Genomic DNA, 19,478 nt, shown 5'->3' with positions numbered 1-19,478 from the left:
AACCCTCAACTGATGCTAAATGAAAGTCAGTGGAATCAGGTGACTGAGCTGGAAAAATTGCTAGAGCACCCATTTACAGTGACTAAAAAATTACAAGCAGAGGACTTAACTCCAGGTATTTTCTTAAAGGAGTGGAAGAACCTGATGTTTCGCCTGTCCCAAAGAGGAGGGTTAATTGCAAGTGGCATTGCTACATCAATGAAACGGAGAGAGGAGCTACTATTACAAAATAACATTCTTTTGGCAGCTGTTTATGTAGACCCAATGCATCGGATTCTTCTAGATGATCAACAGCTAAGTAAAGGAAAAGAAGCTCTGTTTGAAATAGTAAGGATGAAAGGGTTGCAGAACAGTCAGGAGGAACAAGAAGAATTTGGTCGTCCTGCCACATCTTCACCCTCATCATCAACTGATGAAGAATTTAATTTCGAAAAATATTTGGATCACAAGGACCGTGCAAAGCGTTCCCGCATAGAAGAAGAGTCATCCCTATCAAGGAACACAGCCAGTACATTTCAGCAGAATTTTTCATGTGCACTAAAAGAAATTGAGAAATTTGACCGTTCATCAAAAATAACAGTGTAACAAGCGATTCCTCTGTATCCTGACATTGTCAGAGATGTTGCCCGAGTGGTTACTGCTTTGCCACCAACACAAGTTAGTGTAGAGAGGTTGTTCTCTGCTCTCAAAATAATTAGATCAGATTTGAGGGCATCCATGAAGGAGGATCTGACAGAGGCAATACTTTTTCTGAGGACAAATTTATAGATTTCTTCTTAACTGCATAAAAGTGTTTATTGCATATTTACTTACAGTTTAGAAAAGTTTATAAAAGTTATTTGCTATATTCTAATTGCATTCTAATAAATGTAGTTTTTGCTCTAAGTGGTCTGATTACTTATATGATGGTGAGAAACTGAATAAGCACGATGTTTAATATTTTACGACAGTAAATTTGTTGTTATGAATTGGCCATTTATGAAGGAGTCGGAGCCGGAGTCGGAGCCTGATAAAATCCAGGAGTCGGAGTCGCAACTGTGGCTTACCGACTCCACAGCCCTGGTGCCGCGGATGTGGTCTGCCGTGCCGCGGATGTGGTCTGCCGTGCCGCGGATGTGGTCTGCCGTGCCGCGGATGTGGTCTGCCGTGCCGCGGATGTGGTCTGCCGTGCCGCGGATGTGGTCTGCCGTGCCGCGGATGTGGTCTGCCGTGCCGCGGATGTGGTCTGCCGTGCCGCGGATGTGGTCTGCCGTGCCGCGGATGTGGTCTGCCGTGCCGCGGATGTGGTCTGCCGTGCCGCGGATGTGGTGTGCCGTGCCGCGGATGTGGTGTGCCGTGCCGCGGATGTGGTGTGCCGTGCCGCGGATGTGGTGTGCCGTGCCGCGGATGTGGTGTGCCGTGCCGCGGATGTGGTGTGCCGTGCCGCGGATGTGGTGTGCCGTGCCGCGGATGTGGTCTGCCGTGCCGCGGATGTGGTCTGCCGTGCCGCGGATGTGGTCTGCCGTGCCGCGGATGTGGTCGGGGGATGGTTATAGTACAGGACTGGCTGCCGCGTTCCTCCCCTGGAATGCTGCGCTTCTGGCAATTGCTTTACAGCTCAGGACTTGGTGCTTGGTTCTCTTCATGTCCAAATCCGAAAATGCATGCAGCAGGAAAAAGGACTATTTAAATGCGTTTTTTTGGGTTGATGTCTGGAAAACTTGTCTAGCTGCCAGAATATACACTTTTGCTTGTAGACGGTGCAATATTAATACTATTACAATTCAGGGCGAATTAAACATACAGAATTTCATCGGTATTTGTAGTCCTAAACCAAGAGTGTCTCCAAAATGCAGAACAGGTGACAATCTTTCAGTTTTACGTTTTCTCTATAAGCTCCCCTCCTGGTTTTGGTGCGCAGACACTGATGAAAGTTACTGACGTGTGAATAAGCCCTTGGGTTGAGCTCCACGGAAAAGTGGCGCAAACAGCTGTCAGAAGCTAGCACTAGACTCCTGGTTCTGTGTGACCTTATTTTAGGCTTATCCATAAAAATAATGAAACCAAAGTTGAAGGGGTTGTTAAGGATTAAATAAAAAGGGTCTCCCCTATCTGGTAATGCAAAAGCAGAGCTGCATTTTTCCTAAAGGACCACATATGATTCTCCAACAGAAACCATGTGGAAACCTTGCCGCATCCACCTCTGGACTAGGATGGCAGAGACTAAAGATGCTAAATACTGAATTATTTTTTGCGTATTGTCTCTCATTTATTGTAGATGATTGTTACTGCAGTTTTATAACAGACCTCTCTGTGCCTTGTGGTTTTCCTACAGGTCAACACTCTGACCTCTTGCCACAAAGACCTGCAATGAAATCAATCGCTGACCCCAAGAAACAAGAAAATGGGGTAACTGTGGCTCCCGAGGACACCTTACCCTTCCTAAACTGCTACTGTTACGGTTATTGCCCAGAAGATGCTACAAATAATACCTGCATGTAAGTGGAAGCTTTCCCCATTCTCCGTGAGGGGCGTATTGCTTCTATTGAGCAATAGAGATGAGCCGATTCTCCTCCCAGCGCTAATTATAAAATCACTCCTAGTTTTATAACAAGTTCATGTGCCATTTGTATCGGTAAGATGTCGGTGTCAGCAGAACTTACAGATTATACACGGTAGAAGTTTAGCCTGTGATGTCTGAAATAGACGATTTATTACTAAGCCCTGCAGTCCGATCTGGATATTCTGAATTCTTCTGTACTAGGGCTATGTACCAATAATTAGGCATATGCTGCCATCTAGTGTTCTCTACTGGTATAGCACTTTTTTCAACTTTTAATTTTTTTTTTTTTTTTCATTTGGGTTATTGAACTTACAGCTTGGGCCTGTTTCACCTTTCAGTTATTTGAAGTCAGTCAAAATCTGCCAGTTTCTGAAAAAAAACGGATCCGCCCCTTTTTTGGCGGATCCGCTTTTTCCCCCCATAGACTTACATTAGTGGTGGATGTTGACCGACGGTCGTCCGTTGGATCCGTTTTTTGACGGATCCGTGAAAATTTTAGCGGTTCCCGGGCGGACCAGACGGACCCTGCAACGTTTTTTTCGGTTGACGGTCCGCTGTTAGTGTGCATGCCTGGACGCTTAGCTCCGGGAAACATTTTAACCTTGACATACCGTCCTGGAAGCGGCGAAATTCTCGCTCGCTCCCTCACTCTCTCTCGCTCTCTCTCTCTCCCCCTCTCCCTCTCTCCTCGGTCTCCTTTAAATTTCAGTCACTAACTTACTAAAGCGGATCCGTCAAAAAACGGATCTGGTGGCATCCGTTTGGCCCACAACGGAAACGGTTCCATTTTTTTTTAACAACCTGGTGGATTTTGACTGACGTCAAATAACTGAAATGTGAAACAGGCCTTAAGAATACAATAAAAAATACAAGAGCATCCAACCAAAGTGTGTACATGTGATTGGTATGACAAATCAGAATGTTAGTTTTTAATTAAGCATATGCAAAAGCTGTAGCAGTGATGCAAATGACTATATGCCCCATTGTCCAAGCAAGCCTTCACTAAGGTTAGTGGAAAGTGTGCAAGTCCTCACATTCCATCACCATGTCTCAAGAGCAAAGAACAAGTTTATTTTTGATGGGACGACATAGACACTGGGAAAATAACCAGGGTAGAGGGTGACTGCTCCAGATTGCCGAACTTGTAAGCGCATTTAACAAGCACATGAATATTCCATAATTCACTAAAAGAACAGGGAAGTCTGCCAAGACACTTATTTCCAATGTTCTATTCCTTTTACAGTTTAGCTATATCTAATGGGAGTTGTTTTCATGTTTTGTAGTACAAATGGACATTGCTTTGCTATAATTGAAGAAGATGAGCATGGGGAAATTACATTAACCTCTGGATGCATGAAGCTGGAAGGTTCAGATTTCCAATGCAAGGTAACATTTTTGACAATTTTTCTTTTAATACTACACATATAAAATGTAAGAACCATTAAAGAGGTTGTTTATAACCTTCATATGGATGGCCTATCTCCTGGCTGGGCCCCCATATGAGACTGGTGTGGGGTTCAACCCCTGACACCTCCACAGATCGGCTGTTACCTGCTCTAGCAGTGGCTGGATATAAGCACCATATGGAGATGAAACACTAGACATTGGTTAGTGGCCGTTGCTCAACACACTAGTTATCTCCCATCCACTTGCTTTTCGATAACCTTTTTAAAGCCAGCAAGTGAATGTGTCATAAAATATTTGTCACGTGCATGATTTGTGTAAGCCCTTTTATCCCTCTTCTGTTTGAAATATAGGATTCTCCCAAAGCCCAGTTACGAAGGACTATAGAGTGCTGTCGGACTGACTTTTGCAATAAAGATTTGCAACCCACGTTGCCTCCGGATGGGACACCAGGTAATTGATATCCATAATATATAGCTGTATGTGTCTACAGGTCTGTGTGTATATATGTGTATGTATAGCCAAACTACACATTAGCTCCCTAATTTCAGGAGATTCCATGCACCCAAGTGACTTGTCAACATCCTCAATGAAATCGCGTTAGATGACTGAAACAAAGATTATAGAAGAAGCAATATCTTTCCACCTATGAAATGTCCTCCCTCTGCACCGAGCCAAATAGCTGCCTCCAAATGATCCCCTACGCTGCACCTAAACTGATCTCTAGGCTATAACTAGCTATTAGTAACAGACCAGATCTCATCAAATGTCAGTGACCAATAAAATAAAACCTTATCGCTGTATTTTCTCCAGATCGAATTCAATATGAACTGTTGCTCTTGTCCGGAAAGCATCACAAATGAAGCTAAAAAAAAAATAGTTTCAAGAAGTTATGAAACCCCAGATGTACTGCACAGAACTGATGAATCCCGTTCCGCTCACTGCTGGCATTGTAAACCTGGCATAGGAAACCCTTTATGTACATTGTTCTCAGGTCCCTACTAAAACCTATTTGGAATAATATCCAAAACCTAATTTCCCTCACTTGGAAGAAAAGACCGTCCTCCCTCACTGAGACTGATCTTACATAATCTAGATTCCCACACCCCAATATCTGAACTGTTCCTCAATATTCCCTCCCTGCTTTATAGAGGTCTTCTCAAGCATGAAAGTTATCTCCTACCCAAAAGATAGCAGATAACTTTCCGATCCCTGTGGGTCTGACTGCCTTGGCTCCCAACAAGCTTGAGAATCCAAGCTATATGAAGCGGAGGTGGATCATGTGCACTACTGCACCACTCCATCCATTCCAAAAGGAACGCTGCCGATCATTCGAGCACTGTGCTTGGATATCTATCTCATTAGGGATGAACTGTGCAGTAGTGTGCATGATTGACCTCCGCTACTCTTTTGCCAGCGATTGGAAAACTGTTCCCTGTCATTTGGATAGGGAATAACTTTTAAACTTGAGAATACCCTTTTAATGCAACAAAATCATGGCTAGAGACTGGCAATGTGACCTTCCATCATTACTGGAATGGTTCAATGAATTGACGGGAACCTGTCATTTGATTCATACTGCCCAGACCACAGGTGGCATGAATCCGAGCCTGTCTGCACAATTTCAGCCAGTTATAGCCCATAAAAAATATGCACACAAAAGAACAATTATACCTTAAAATTGTGTATCTTTATTGTTAAATATCATTGAGAACATAATACATACAGAAAACATACTAAAGGATATGAGATAGTGAGAGCTACTATGGTGGAACTACAGGTCAATAGGCAATGTAAAATATATAAAGTTATAAATACATTTACTCCATACATCAATGTGAATTCAATATCCAAGCTAGATCACTGTATCTTCATTGTGCTCACTAGAGCAACAACTAACATATCAACGTAGGACTTGTATGGAGAGTATGGAAGTAAAAAAAGAGAGAGAGATAGATACCGTATATAGATATAACCTCAGACCTGCGGTGCCACATTCCCTACGTACGTTTCGGCTAAATGCCATCTTCCGGGGGGAATGGCATCGTCAGGTCCTAGTAAGGTTTAAATACCCAGGCCAGCCAATAAGATATGAAGGCCAATTATACTAAAACACAGCCATATGTTAGCGCTTGCGCAGTCACTGAAAAAGACCAACCGCATAACCGAGAACATAATCAGACACATGCAGTGAGGACTCAAAGACCGCCCATATAATCGCGTGCGCAGGTCCTGTTTCCCCCACGCAAGGCTGATATGAATGAAAATAGAAAAGCAGCCATATATCGGCGCATGCGCAGTCGCAGAGCGAGGCAGTCCGCTTCAACAATTTCAGCCAGGCATGTTTTACTCTGAAATTCTCCAGAGCTTAAGAGAAAATATATTTTGAAGATCTGGTTGGGGCCATAGGTAGAGGTGAGACTAGTCCGGTGCTGCCCCCATCCAGCATTTCAAAGCACCACTCCAGGGGATTAAAAGATCTCTCCCATGTGTGTTCTTGGCAAGAGAATTGCCAATTGGCTGGAGCGGGGATGAGCTGGCCGGGGACAGCGATGGACCTGTATCGTCTCAGGTCCTCAGGTGGTTCTTGAAACGGTTTCCATCCTCTGAAGCACTAAGCATTTGAGAGTAGAACGTACCTGGTTGCAGTCGTGCAGCCAGGTTCTGATTCATGTTGCCTGTTTGGGCAGCATGAATAATCTGACAGGTTCCCTTTAAATGTAGCTAGCTTACGTGAAACACAAGGTGGACACAAAAAGCAAAACAGGAACTATAATTTGTATCTAAAAACTTGGGAAAACACTAATGTACTTAAACCTTTCGACTGACTTTCCATGGCACACATTTCAGAAGTGTTGAATTGGGGTTGCATATAAGTTTGGTTTAGAGCGATTCCAGCTTGTGCCATAGGTTCTAGTGTTGGAAGACTTGAATCACAATCTGTCTCCATATTCTGATTTTTCTGTAGTTTTTTCTCTTGAGCAGCTCCAGTGCAGAGTCACAGTAATCTCTCCATACCTAGGCTATTCACCATATTCCCTAAAATGTACAAGGAGAAATATATTTGTAGGTCTAATGTTGGAAAGAGCAGCAAAAAAGAATAACTCAAACTTCTCTGCCTTGTTCTATGCAGTCCTGACTAACACAAAAATCCTTTTCAGTAGGTATATTTGGCAGAAGTGTTCATGTCATAGCCCTGATTATATCCATTGTGGTCTGCTTATTAATCATGGTGGTCTTCATCTTCATCACCTGCTTGTACAAGTAAGTTAACTTCTATAAGCATTTTTATTCAAATACGGCATATTGTGCACATTTCTTCTCTATTATTACGTTCTAAGTCTCAGAGCCACTACAGATTTTTCGACCAGCTCTTTGTACCACTGTGAATTTCTATTAGGACTTTGTCTTCCTGCAGGCACAAACTGGCAACCCAGAGAATGCTGTACAGTGGAAACCTGGATCAAGACGAGGCGTTTATACCCTCTGGAGAGTCGTTAAAGGCTCTCATCGACCTGTCCCAAAGTTCCGGCAGTGGATCTGGGCTTCCGCTCTTGGTAAGTCACAATGTCTGTTTACTTGTTCAGACATGGAACAAAAGTAAAGTCGTAAAGAATTTTCTATAACGACACTGACCAACTACTAACAAACTAGTCGTCTGTTTTGGGCCTCTAGAGCTGAAGTCACTCCATGTGCTGCGGTATCAGAGCCATATTACAGGGTTGTGCTTCCTATGAAGCAGCACCTCTAGGGTAGATGTGAGGCCCGATTAACGTACATGGATGTCCTCTTTTCAGTCTTGGTGTGGGGGTTGTATAGCATTGCATAGCTTCTAAATAAAACCACAGTTTAGTAGAAAGATGCAAAGTGAAGTAACTTCTCATTTGGCCCTACAGGTCCAGAGAACAATAGCAAAGCAAATCCAGATGGTGAGACAGATAGGAAAGGGGCGATATGGAGAAGTCTGGATGGGGAAGTGGAGAGGAGAAAAAGTGGCCGTGAAAGTATTCTTCACTGCGGAGGAAGCCAGCTGGTTCAGAGAGACTGAAATCTACCAGACTGTGTTGATGCGGCATGAGAATATATTGGGTAAGTAAAATTTCAGCAATTTTAAGACACCTAGGGATCTATTTTGTGGTGCAAGAAGGTTTGTAGAAATTTATGATCAGAAAACTACATTATCTTTAGGGAAAATGGAAACCCCAGGCTGCCTTTATTAGGTGACTGACTCCCAAACCGAAGGATTGTTACAGCAATAAAGACTCAGCTGGGCTGCTGCCCACCTCGACTAGCTTACCTAAACCACTAAAGTACTTTGCAGTCTTAGAGTACTGCAGTCGGAGAATTCAGCAAGACATGCTGCCATCATAGTAGTGTAATTGCCATATGTGGAGACGAGGAGTCTCATGAGGTTTTTGCTGCCTTCTGAATCCACAAGTTGGGGTATAAGTTGAACTCAGTAGACTTATGTCTACCGTCAACCTTAATACTATTATGCTCTGTAGTGTCATTGCTAGGATTTGAGCTACCTGAATAGCAGTGACCTAATGATGTTAAGTTGTGATTTCCTGGGGTCATCCAGCCTCCTAATATTGATGTCCTGTCCAAGGAGTAAGCCATCAAATTTGTTATAGTTTGATTATTATCACCCCTTCCATCAGTTGGTGAGGAAGAAGGTGCGGCAAATGTGCCCCTTCTTCAATGTTCACAGCAGTTTGCAGGCTGGTTCTTATTATCCTAATATTATATATATATCTCATAAAAAAATTTTATTTTATTTTTTAAATTAAAAGAACAGCCATGTAAGATAGTCAAATGAAGTGAAAAGTGCGGCGTATGCGGTTACTCCCATAAACCTGTGTTAGATGGAGTATAAAGGGAAAATGGTGCAAAAAAGTTACTGCTCTTTGACTAATAGAGGGTTGTTATGGATCAGATAAATTAAAATCCCTACAGCAGCCTTCTCTGTGTAGCTCACCGATTCTGGAAGAGCAGACCGTTTCTGTGTTAGCAAATGGTTGCTCCATCAAAAGTGAAGGGAATTACCTGCCATGCAGGCAAGTCATCTCTAGCCCATATCATGCCATACGTGTAATAATCCAGTATCAACACCTTATGTGAATATCTTTTTATTATTTGATGTTTTTGTAATTTTTGTTAGTATATTTAATATGCGAAAAAAGTGCCAAGTTTGTTCCTTGTTCCCATTAACGTACCCACAACCCCGAAGAGGGAAAGTATGGCCGGTTTGAAGAGGATCTGTGAGGTGATTGGACAAGTCGGGTGTTTGCGTGTATACTAGAGTTCACTTTATACACGTGTATCAGGTATAGGGAGACGTTAATGGCCCTTTTGGCCAAAATGCATTTGGGCTGATATTTAAAGCAGAACTGATCACGTACTATGCTGTCCTTAACCAAGACAAGTGTGCTGCTGTGTGTTGGTAAAAGGGCATGACTTTCCTTGCTGGGATTTTTTTCCCCTCAGGTTTCATAGCTGATGGCTTTTTTTCCCTCAGGTTTTATTGCTGCTGATATCAAAGGGACTGGATCATGGACGCAAATGTATCTGATAACAGAATATCATGAAAATGGTTCATTATATGATTTTCTTAAGTGTGCCACCCTGGATTCAAGATCTCTTCTTAAATTGGCTTATTCCGCTGCCTGCGGCCTGTGCCATCTGCATACTGAGATTTACGGTACCCAGGGAAAGCCAGCCATCGCACACAGGGATCTAAAAAGCAAAAACATCCTGATCAAGGAGAACTGGACATGTTGCATTGCTGACCTGGGACTGGCAGTCAAATTTAACAGGTAAATGGCAGCTGCCGCTTTTTTAGATTTTTTTTTTTAGTCAGATGTTTCTTTTGGTTACTGTACAATTATCAGCATTTCATAAGTTTTTACACTTTCATTGACAAATGTCAACTTTGTTAAAACTTTATAGCAATGACTCTTATTTTTCGAGACTTCTGCCCTTTGCCCTGGCAGCTGGGTATCGGCATCTGGGCCAAATCCTGACTAATGACAACTCAGTGGAGTTTCACAATTTCTGTTATTTTGTCATTCTCATTTTGAAGATTGACCACCGGTTCCCAATGGGATTGAGATCTGAAGGGTTTACTGGCCATGGAGCCAAGATTTCAATGTTTTTTTCCCTGAGCCACTTAATTATCAGTTTTGCCTTGTGACATGGTCTCCATCATGCGGGAAACAGTATTGTTCATTGTTGCTATCTGATCACTTTAGTGCAGTTATTCTTGAAGGTGTAGATCCCATTCTTTATTCATTGCAGTGTTCAGAGGCAAATTTGTGAGTTAGCCCCCTACATGGATGAACCCTCCCCCCATACCTGAATAGTCTTGGAATACTTTACTTTTGGCATAATCCAGGACTCATGGTAGTGATTAATCTCTTCTCCAGACAATCTTCCTTCCCTATGTCTCAAACAGTATGAAGGGGGTTTCATCATAAAAATACCTTTACCACAGTCTTCTGTAGTCCAGTCTTCGTACTTTGTGCAGAATGTCAGTCTGTACTTGTTTTTCTTGGAGATAAATTACTACTTTGCTGCCCTTGTTGCAGGGCTGTGGAGTCGGAGTTAGTTTTGGTTGGAGTCGGTAGAAATGTACCGACTCCGACTCCAGCTTTAAAAAAAATGTATTAATATTTCATAATTGAACTTTCATATGAATTTTATAAATGTTACTCAAATATATATGTTCTATCAAACTATGAACAACAGTGATAAGCAGTTCTGCTGGAGATAGAGACATTTCTTACTTCTTGTGTGTCACTGTTCTCCACTGCCCTTATCTAATCTTATACTTGGTTAACCTCATGCTGCCCCAACCCCCCTACTTACAATGTATGAAACTGAAAGTGAAAATGTGTTGCAAATTCTTAGTAGTAAAGCTCCTCTAGACTAGATCATACTAGGTGTGCGTCTTCCAAGCATCTCACAGCTGCCTGCTACTCAGAAAAGGAAGACTGTAAGAAGTATTATCCTTTCAACAAACTTTGCATCAGTTAACTGTGAGTACATGAGGAATAATAACAGTATTACTGACCACTATATCAGTTGTACGACCTGGCAATAATTTTGTACAATTGTTTTTTAGGAAAAACAATTGTCATTTGGATTGTGAATGCAGAATTAAAAACCTGAGAATGTCAAAGAAGCATCACATTAAATCAGCTGTATTTGAACATTTCACCATCACTCAAGATAGAAAACATTATGTCTGTCAGTGTATGACAAATGATCCAGATGAAAACAAATGCTGTGAAGCCAAGATGAGTGCATATTCAGGCAAAGATAAAAATGCTCCTACCAGAGCTTCTAATCTAAAGAGACATTTACAGCGCTTTCATCCAGAAGTACTGAAAGCAGTGGATGAGAAAGACTGCATCCAAACCAATGAACCAGTGCCCAGCTCTTCCAGCCAAACAAAGGAGCAGAGAACTTTGCAGCCATCAGTTGCAAGATATTTTGTCAGTGACAAAGTTACTGTGACAATGACAGTAGATACATTTAAAAAACATCATAGAGCTTGTTGTAAAGGATAGTGTGCCTATTTCATTATTTTCACAACCAGCTTTTATGTGTCTGAATGGGGAAATGGCCCGCAAGCTTGGTGTTTCTCTGGAGAGAGAGAGTATTAGAAAATTAGTAATCGAAGAAGCTTTTAAACAAAAGGAAGAACTTAAAAAAACTCTCAAGGGACGCTTTCTGTTTCTTAAAATGGATGCCTGCACACGTCACAGAGTGAACTATTTTGCCATCAATGTCCGATTTGTTTGTGACAAAAATGAAATAGTTACCAAGACATTGGCAGTAAAAGACACCAAAGCTCATCACACCAGTGAGTTTCTCCAGGTCTTGGTGGAAAAGGTTCTGCAAGACTATGAACTTAAAAAAGAGCAAGTTCTTTCTCTCGTAACTGACAATGCTTCAAATATGATAAGTACTATTAAGCTAATGAATGAGAGTAATGATGGTGACCAGCAGCTAGAAGAACATTCTGGGTCCACAGACACAGAAATGTTTGAAATAGAGGAACACAGTATTGTAACTGAGGAGCAAACTGAAGTTGCTTCAGATGAACAGCAACATGATAGTTTAGATGATCTTGTTGAAACTGTGTCAATGTTCTTTCATTCATCACATGCGCTGTATTGTGCATACGCTACAGCTGGCTATAAGACAGTCTGCAAGAAGGACATGCTGCTGCACTGATTGGCAAGGTGAGAAAATTGGCTACTTTTGCCAGAACCCCTAAAGTTGACTTAATTTTGAAGAGACGTGCTGGAAAAGGGGCAATTATTGATCAAGCCACACGATGGGGCAGTACTTACTTAATGATTCAGCGCTTGGTTGAACTGAAAACCTTTCTTGTAGACATGGCTAACCCTCAACTGACGCTAAATGAAAGTCAGTGGAATCAGGTGACTGAGCTGGAAAAATTGCTAGAGCACCCATTTACAGTGACTAAAAAATTACAAGCAGAGGACTTAACTCCAGGTATTTTCTTAAAGGAGTGGAAGAACCTGATGTTTCGCCTGTCCCAAAGAGGAGGGTTAATTGCAAGTGGCATTGCTACATCAATGAAATGGAGAGAGGAGCTACTATTACAAAATAACATTCTTTTGGCAGCTGTTTATGTAGACCCAATGCATCGGATTCTTCTAGATGATCAACAGCTAAGTAAAGGAAAAGAAGCTCTGTTTGAAATAGCAGTAAGGATGAAAGGGTTGCAGAACAGTCATGAGGAACAAGAAGAATTTGGTCGTCTTGCCACATCTTCACCCTCATCATCAACTGATGAAGAATTTAATTTCGAAAAATATTTGGATCACAAGGACCGTGCAAAGCGTTCCCGCATAGAAGAAGAGTCATCCCCATCAAGGAACACAGCCAGTACATTTCAGCAGAATTTTTCATGTGCACTAAAAGAAATTGAGAAATTTGACCGTTCATCAAAAATAACAGTGTAACAAGCGATTCCTCTGTATCCTGACATTGTCAGAGATGTTGCCCGAGTGGTTACTGCTTTGCCACCAACACAAGTTAGTGTAGAGAGGTTGTTCTCTGCTCTCAAAATAATTAGATCAGATTTGAGGGCATCCATGAAGGAGGATCTGACAGAGGCAATACTTTTTCTGAGGACAAATTTATAGATTTCTTCTTAACTGCATAAAAGTGTTTATTGCATATTTACTTACAGTTTAGAAAAGTTTATAAAAGTTATTTGCTATATTCTAATTGTATTCTAATAAATGTAGTTTTTGCTCTAAGTGGTCTGATTACTTATATGATGGTGAGAAACTGAATAAGCACGATGTTTAATATTTTACAACAGTAAATTTGTTGTTATGAATTGGCCATTTATGAAGGAGTCGGAGTCGGAGCCTGATAAAATCCAGGAGTCGGAGTCGCAACTGTGGCTTACCGGCTCCACAGCCCTGCCTTGTTGACACCAGGCCAGTCTCCAAAAGCTTTCACCTCACTGTGCATGCAGCTGCATTGACATCTGCCTGCTGCCATTACAGAACAAGCCCTGCGCTTTGTTCAGTAACCCAAAATAAGACTAAAAAAAAATAAAAAAAAAGCCTGATACAGCCAAGTCGGAGAGAAAATAAAAAAAAATATATGATTTATGAAAATGAGAGAGATAGGAGACAGCGGAGTGAGAGAAGGGCAAAAGAGGGACTTATACTTCTCCTTCTTCTTGGATAAGAAAAAAACTGCAATCTTAAGAAATAATTATACTTGCCCTTCTTTTTCTCTCAGCGACACACATGAAGTTGATATTCCCCTGAATACTCGTGTCGGCACAAAACGGTACATGGCACCTGAGGTCCTGGATGAAAGTTTGAATAAAAACCATTTCCAAGCGTACATTATGGCAGACATCTACAGCTTTAGCTTAATAATTTGGGAAATGACCCGTCGCTGCATCACTGGTGGTAAGTTGTCTTATGAACTACTGTTTAAAGTGCTATAAACCACTGCTTTAAGGCCCTCCCATGAACTTTTTTTTTTTTTTAACCTAAACCTCTACCTATATGTATGTAGTGTGTGTCAATTATACTCACCTACGACCTCTTTCTCTGGTATCCAGCGCCATTCTGCTCCTCTTCTCAGTGACTTTACCACTCCTCAGAATATCCGGATCACTTTGTTGTATATGTGAGCCAGAAGTCTCTCTTGCAGTGTAACCCGATGGAGCGTCAGGACAAGGCTTCATAGGCTTACACTGTAAAAGAGACTTCTGGCTCACGCACAGAGTGATCCAGGGAGACTGAAGAGTGGTGACGTCATGGAGAAGAGATACAGAATGGCGTTGTATGCTGGAAAAGACAGTGTTAAGTGCGTATGTACACACTACATACCATACACATATGCACAGGTTTATGGGAAAAAATGTTTATGGGTTGGCTTTTTTAATTCACTTGGGCATAGTTCTCCATCCATCACCCAATTAGGGAATTGCAGGTCAGCCTTCAGTGCCGTCTGCCAGCTTGAAATGACACACAAAAAGCCAAAGCAAGGTGCCGTTTACAGCAGCCATTTATTTTGGATTTGTGCTATTGTTTCCAGGTATTGTTGAAGAATATCAGTTGCCATATTATGATATGGTGCCCAGCGACCCATCTTTTGAGGATATGAGAGAAGTGGTGTGCATTAAATGTTTACGGCCCACTGTGTCAAATAGGTGGAATAGTGATGAGGTAGGTGTCTTGCTTTCTTCACCTTCTTCAAAAGACATTGTGTTTAAAACATGAAGGATCAAATTCTTCAGTTGGAATTTTTTTTCTCGCGTCATTCACTGACTTATTTTTGTGTCAAATTTTTCAAAATGATGCACAAACTTCATTGATTTTGTGCAAAGTCAAAAATCTTCTTTTTTGTATTGATCCTTTTCGTAACTTTTTAGAACAAATAGTTACACCTTTTGCAAAAAAAAAAAAAAAATTGTACCAAAATTGCCTGCCATACATAAAATGTCTAAAAATAAGAGCCTAAAGGGGCCTGGAGTACATTTGTGTAGATTTTAACCCCTTTTCACACAGTTGCAAGTGAAAAACCAGGCAAAAACATCTGAAGACCTAAAGTCCACTCACTGTGATCCAAAAAAAAAAAAAAATGCATATATATATAAAATAGATTTAAAAGAATAACAAAAAACACACAAAAAGACCTCTCAAATTAAATAATTGGGCCCACATTTTCTACAAATTGGCTAAAAGTGCTATTCCCATATCGTACGTTAGCATATATACACAGGATACGTCATAAATTGGTGATAAATGCAGGTTCCACTTTTGGGGACAAGAATGTGGCTCTCTTCACTTCTGTGGGAATTGTAAAGAAAAATTCTTAGAATTTTTTTGAAACTCGTGTACTGAAGTAAATGAAAAGATGTCTATACACACAGTACTTTCTCCATTCCCAGCAGCGTGACATAGGCCTCATTCTTGAGATGCGTGCGGTCCTGGAGGTGTCTGCTTACCGTAGATATTTGCCGACTCCTGTGCAATGCTGCTGAAGTCTAAGCAGAGGTTCCTTGCAGGGAGTCCCCATCATGGTACACATATACTGTAAGTAGATCCTTTCTGTTCTAACAAGTTTCTAATTCATTTTCTTTTATCTTCAGTGCTTGAGAGCGATATTGAAGCTAATGGCTGAGTGTTGGGCCCAAAATCCAGCCTCCCGTCTCACAGCTCTAAGGATCAAAAAGACACTCGCAAAAATGGTAGAATCACAAGATGTCAAGATTTGACAGTGGAAACTTGCGGCTCCACAGCAATGGGACTCTAAACCGAGGGAGCGACGTGCAAGAAGAGGCAACTGAAGATTCAGCGGCCTCCCTGATCCATTTTGCAGGCTGCTATATAAAGACTTAACTCAGTACTGTGTAGAATAATGTGCTGAGAGCGTCTCCGTCGTCGGGAGCCTCTGTGCACATCAGAACAGAATATTTTTGTTTTTATATTTTATCAAGACTTTTATGACAGACTCAAAGTTCCAGTTTTATTGCATGTTCAAGCTATATTGCTTTCTGTGAAAGCAGCTACCGCCAGGTTATTAAGTTTCCCGTACGCACCCTTGTGGAGAAGAAACGTGTCACCGTTGCCTTTTTTTACAATTTCTACCTGAAGCAAGATTTTCATTTGTGCCACCAATAATTTGCCACGTTTCAATTGTTTTATAAAATGCCTACCGTGATGAAGCTGAAAATAAGTGTAAGAGCGGACCAGTGCCATTTATGCCAGTCACTTACCGCAGTATTTTTAGTTAGCTACACAGAATTTTGTATTAAATTATTGTTCTTGATATGATACTCCCCAAGCGATATCCTGGTTTTTTAGTGCTCTGCATGTGCCATATTGAGGTTATTTTATGCTTGCTCTTAACTGGCAAAAAGAGGAGATAATGATGCCAGAAACTAAAATTATTCAAAGCATTAATGCTGAATTCTCCTGTTACAGTAGTAGTATGACGTAATACAACAGGTGGTGTTGATAACGCAAATGAAAATACCTACTTAACAAAAATATATTAATGCACTAGGCAGAAACTCAAAGCAACTAATATAAATCAAGCGACAATAGAGTATATTTAGCCCATGAAAATACTTTTTATTTATATTAAAACAGAAAACAATCAATCTATTTAATAGGGTAACTAAAGCAGGGACTGCGGTCCTTAAAGCAGAGGCAAGCACTTATACACATTTTGGTAGCACTTCAAAAAAACTCCAGGTATTGGTTTGAGTACCATAGCCTAACCTAGTAATTCAATCTTTCCAGGATACTTTCCCCATATAAATACATGCTAGGCACATAAGAGAAAGGACTTACATGAAGTTACCACTGCTGTCAGTCTTGTCTCCACCGCACGTTTCGATGTTGTCTTTGGCAGAACAACATCGAAACGTGCATTGGGGAGGTGGACACTTCATGTAATTCCTTTCTTTTATTATGTGCCTAGCATGTCTTTATATGGGGACTGTATCCTGGAAAGAGTGAATTATTAGGTTAGGCTATGGTACTCAAACCAATATCTGAAGTTTTTTGAACTTCTGCCAAAATGTACATAAGCGTCTAATGTCTCTGCTTTAACCCCTTCACAACATGCGCCGTACATGTATGGCGTATATTGTGTCTCCGCCTTTGATGTAGGCTCGGGCGGTGAGCCCACATCTTTCTCGGCACATGTCAGCTGTAACGCAAAAATTAAAAAGGGCAAGGTTTTGAAGGGGTTAAGGACAGCAGCCTCTGCTTTAGATACCCTGTTAAATTGATTTTGATTGTTTTTTGTTTTAATATAGTATAAATAAAAGTGTTTTTTTATGGGCTAAATAAATTCTATTGACACTTGATTTATATTATTAGGTGTCAGCAGCAGCTTTCACTCCATCGAAAACAATTCAACACTCGGCCAAGCCAAACTTTTTTTTTTTATGTGGAGTCTGATTAGACCAGTTATTCTTGTGTATATGTGTACATCACTTTAAAGGGAACCGGTCAAGTAAAAAAAAAAAAATGCTGCTAATCAACAAGATAACGTTCTGAGCCCCTCTGCTGGGAGCAAATTAATTTTATCGCTTCTCTCAGAAGCCTTGCTCTTCCTGTTAGAGGGGTGCGACAGGCACGGTTTCAGTCACTGCACCCGCATCTCCTGATTGACAGCCTGTTTTCAGTCAATGCCGGGGCACGATTGCACCCACCGAGTTCTCTGCAGTGACTGAAACCGTGTCTGCCGCACCATTTGGACTGGAAGAGTGAGGATGCTGGGGGGGGGGGGGGTAAAGTTCATTTCCTCCTGTGGGAGGGTCTCTTACAGTGACAGCTGTACAGGGTCAGAACGTTATTAACCTGCATGTTAATAGCTTGTTTTCCCCAATGTCATTATTGTGCAGTACTGTTTCGGTCTCCACTTCCCTACTACTCTATGATGAGGGGCAAAAGTTCCGAAACAGTGGTCTACAAATGGGTAGAATTTACTTTTGGAAAAGAAGCTGGGTTCACGAAGTATCTGATGTGGCACGGCTGCTCAGTGGAAGTGCCATGTGTACCTGCAGTATTGCTTTGGATAATGGTTGAACATGTGGATAATTAAATATACTGTATAAACACACTAAGGATAATCAGCATGCCAGCAACTGATGATATGGCTCATTATATAGTGAGAATATATCGATGTCCTAAAGCGTAGGACATTATTCTGGGATGCTGAAATGTGCGTGAATATTTAAAGAATCCAACATGTAATATCATTTGGCTCTAATTCTGCGCCATCTTAGCATGTCAGGAAATTGGCCATTTTTATAGGACCCAGGGGTTGGTGTCTACGCTTTCCTAGAACAGCATAAAATAAATGGAGCTGATGTATGAACACTAGTGCAGAAGAAAAGCGGAGTAGTTGCCTGTTCGCTGCTTTCATTTCCAAAGGGATCATTAAAAATGAGTTGTGGAATATGATGGGCTGCCTTGGGAAACGCCATGTTTTCCCCCCTGTGTGTGAACAGATCCACACTCAATGAAGCAAATGTGTAGGACTAAAATAAAAAACACTATATCCAGCAAGAGAATGCCAAATTACAATGGCCCGGTGACGCACATAGTATAATGACATAAGATTATAGCTTCTTACCCCTTGATTGCATCTTGTGCGTGCAGATGTATCCTGATATATGTAACCGTGAGTCTTATTATGTAACCAACCAGAAAGCAGTTTACAATTTCCAGATGTCCTTTGTAAAATGAAACGAGACCTGATTGGTGCAAAAGTAAAAAGATAATAAAATGGCTTCCATTGTCTCATCCGAATCCATACAAGCCGTTGTCTATTAAAGAGTCCGGCAATTAGACAGAGTGGCCTTAGTCATATCATTTCCATGTAATTTGACAAACCTATTTCATCATGGTCCAACAAATATCTCCACAAGTGATGCTTTGCCCCCAAACCCTTACTGTTTCTGTGTTCCTTTAGACTTTTCCTAGGGATTAATGGAAGCGTTGTGCGGCCTGTGATGATGTGTTTTGTCCTCATGTACCACGGTCTGATCTGTGTATTATATTCTGTAACATAACGTAACACTATAGGTAATGTAGCAAGTGTAAATAGTTAAGGCTATAACCTAAAGCAGTGGCTATGATGACATATATGCCAAAACTGTAGAATAACCTTCAAAATGTAACACTAAATGTATTTTGTACAGCATCTGCTTTCAAAGGTGCCTTATATTAAGTTTACCATAAATTGCTTTGTTCTGTACACAGACAATGTCCAATGTATCATTTCTAAGTAAATAAGCTTATTTTAGTAATCCCTTGTCTTTCCTTCATTGTGAGCTGTTCTTCTCAATGTGGTAGGATTGGGAAAGCATCGCAGATGCCATAACCTAGGGTTGTCTACCTGCTGATTCTGGTGGAGCTTTTGAAAGGGTTTTATGGTCCTGTAAGGGCATGACCGCTGTTCCAGCTATTGCTGACAATGCAGGCGATGGCTCATTTCGAAG

General features: G+C 41.2%; 1 protein-coding gene across 6 annotated transcripts in view; it reads left to right on the top strand.

Annotated features, from left to right (window-relative positions):
- The window catches only part of BMPR1A (bone morphogenetic protein receptor type 1A), a 151,799-nt gene extending 135,370 nt beyond the window's left edge, over positions 1-16,429 (top strand). For 5 of the 6 annotated variants that reach the window (XM_073574866.1, XM_073574867.1, XM_073574861.1 and 2 more), the window contains 10 exons: positions 2,315-2,477; positions 3,826-3,928; positions 4,300-4,399; positions 7,108-7,210; positions 7,365-7,503; positions 7,843-8,035; positions 9,465-9,762; positions 13,742-13,917; positions 14,552-14,682; positions 15,609-16,429. In XM_073574866.1, coding sequence (XP_073430967.1) covers positions 2,350-2,477; positions 3,826-3,928; positions 4,300-4,399; positions 7,108-7,210; positions 7,365-7,503; positions 7,843-8,035; positions 9,465-9,762; positions 13,742-13,917; positions 14,552-14,682; positions 15,609-15,734 — 1,497 coding nt within the window. In that variant the 5' untranslated portion in view covers positions 2,315-2,349 and the 3' untranslated portion in view covers positions 15,735-16,429. The remainder of the gene's footprint in view (positions 1-2,314; positions 2,478-3,825; positions 3,929-4,299; positions 4,400-7,107; positions 7,211-7,364; positions 7,504-7,842; positions 8,036-9,464; positions 9,763-13,741; positions 13,918-14,551; positions 14,683-15,608) is intronic. The other variant, XM_073574865.1, reaches the window with a different exon arrangement.
- Positions 16,430-19,478: the final 3,049 nt, after the last annotated feature.

The sequence above is a fragment of the Dendrobates tinctorius genome, unplaced genomic scaffold (assembly GCF_039654945.1).
Source record: "Dendrobates tinctorius isolate UK_male_01 unplaced genomic scaffold, ASM3965494v1 ptg000040l, whole genome shotgun sequence".
NCBI classification, from domain to species: Eukaryota; Metazoa; Chordata; class Amphibia; order Anura; family Dendrobatidae; genus Dendrobates; species Dendrobates tinctorius.
Note: the sequence above shows the minus strand (reverse complement) of the source record. Positions and strands in the feature narration are given on the sequence as shown.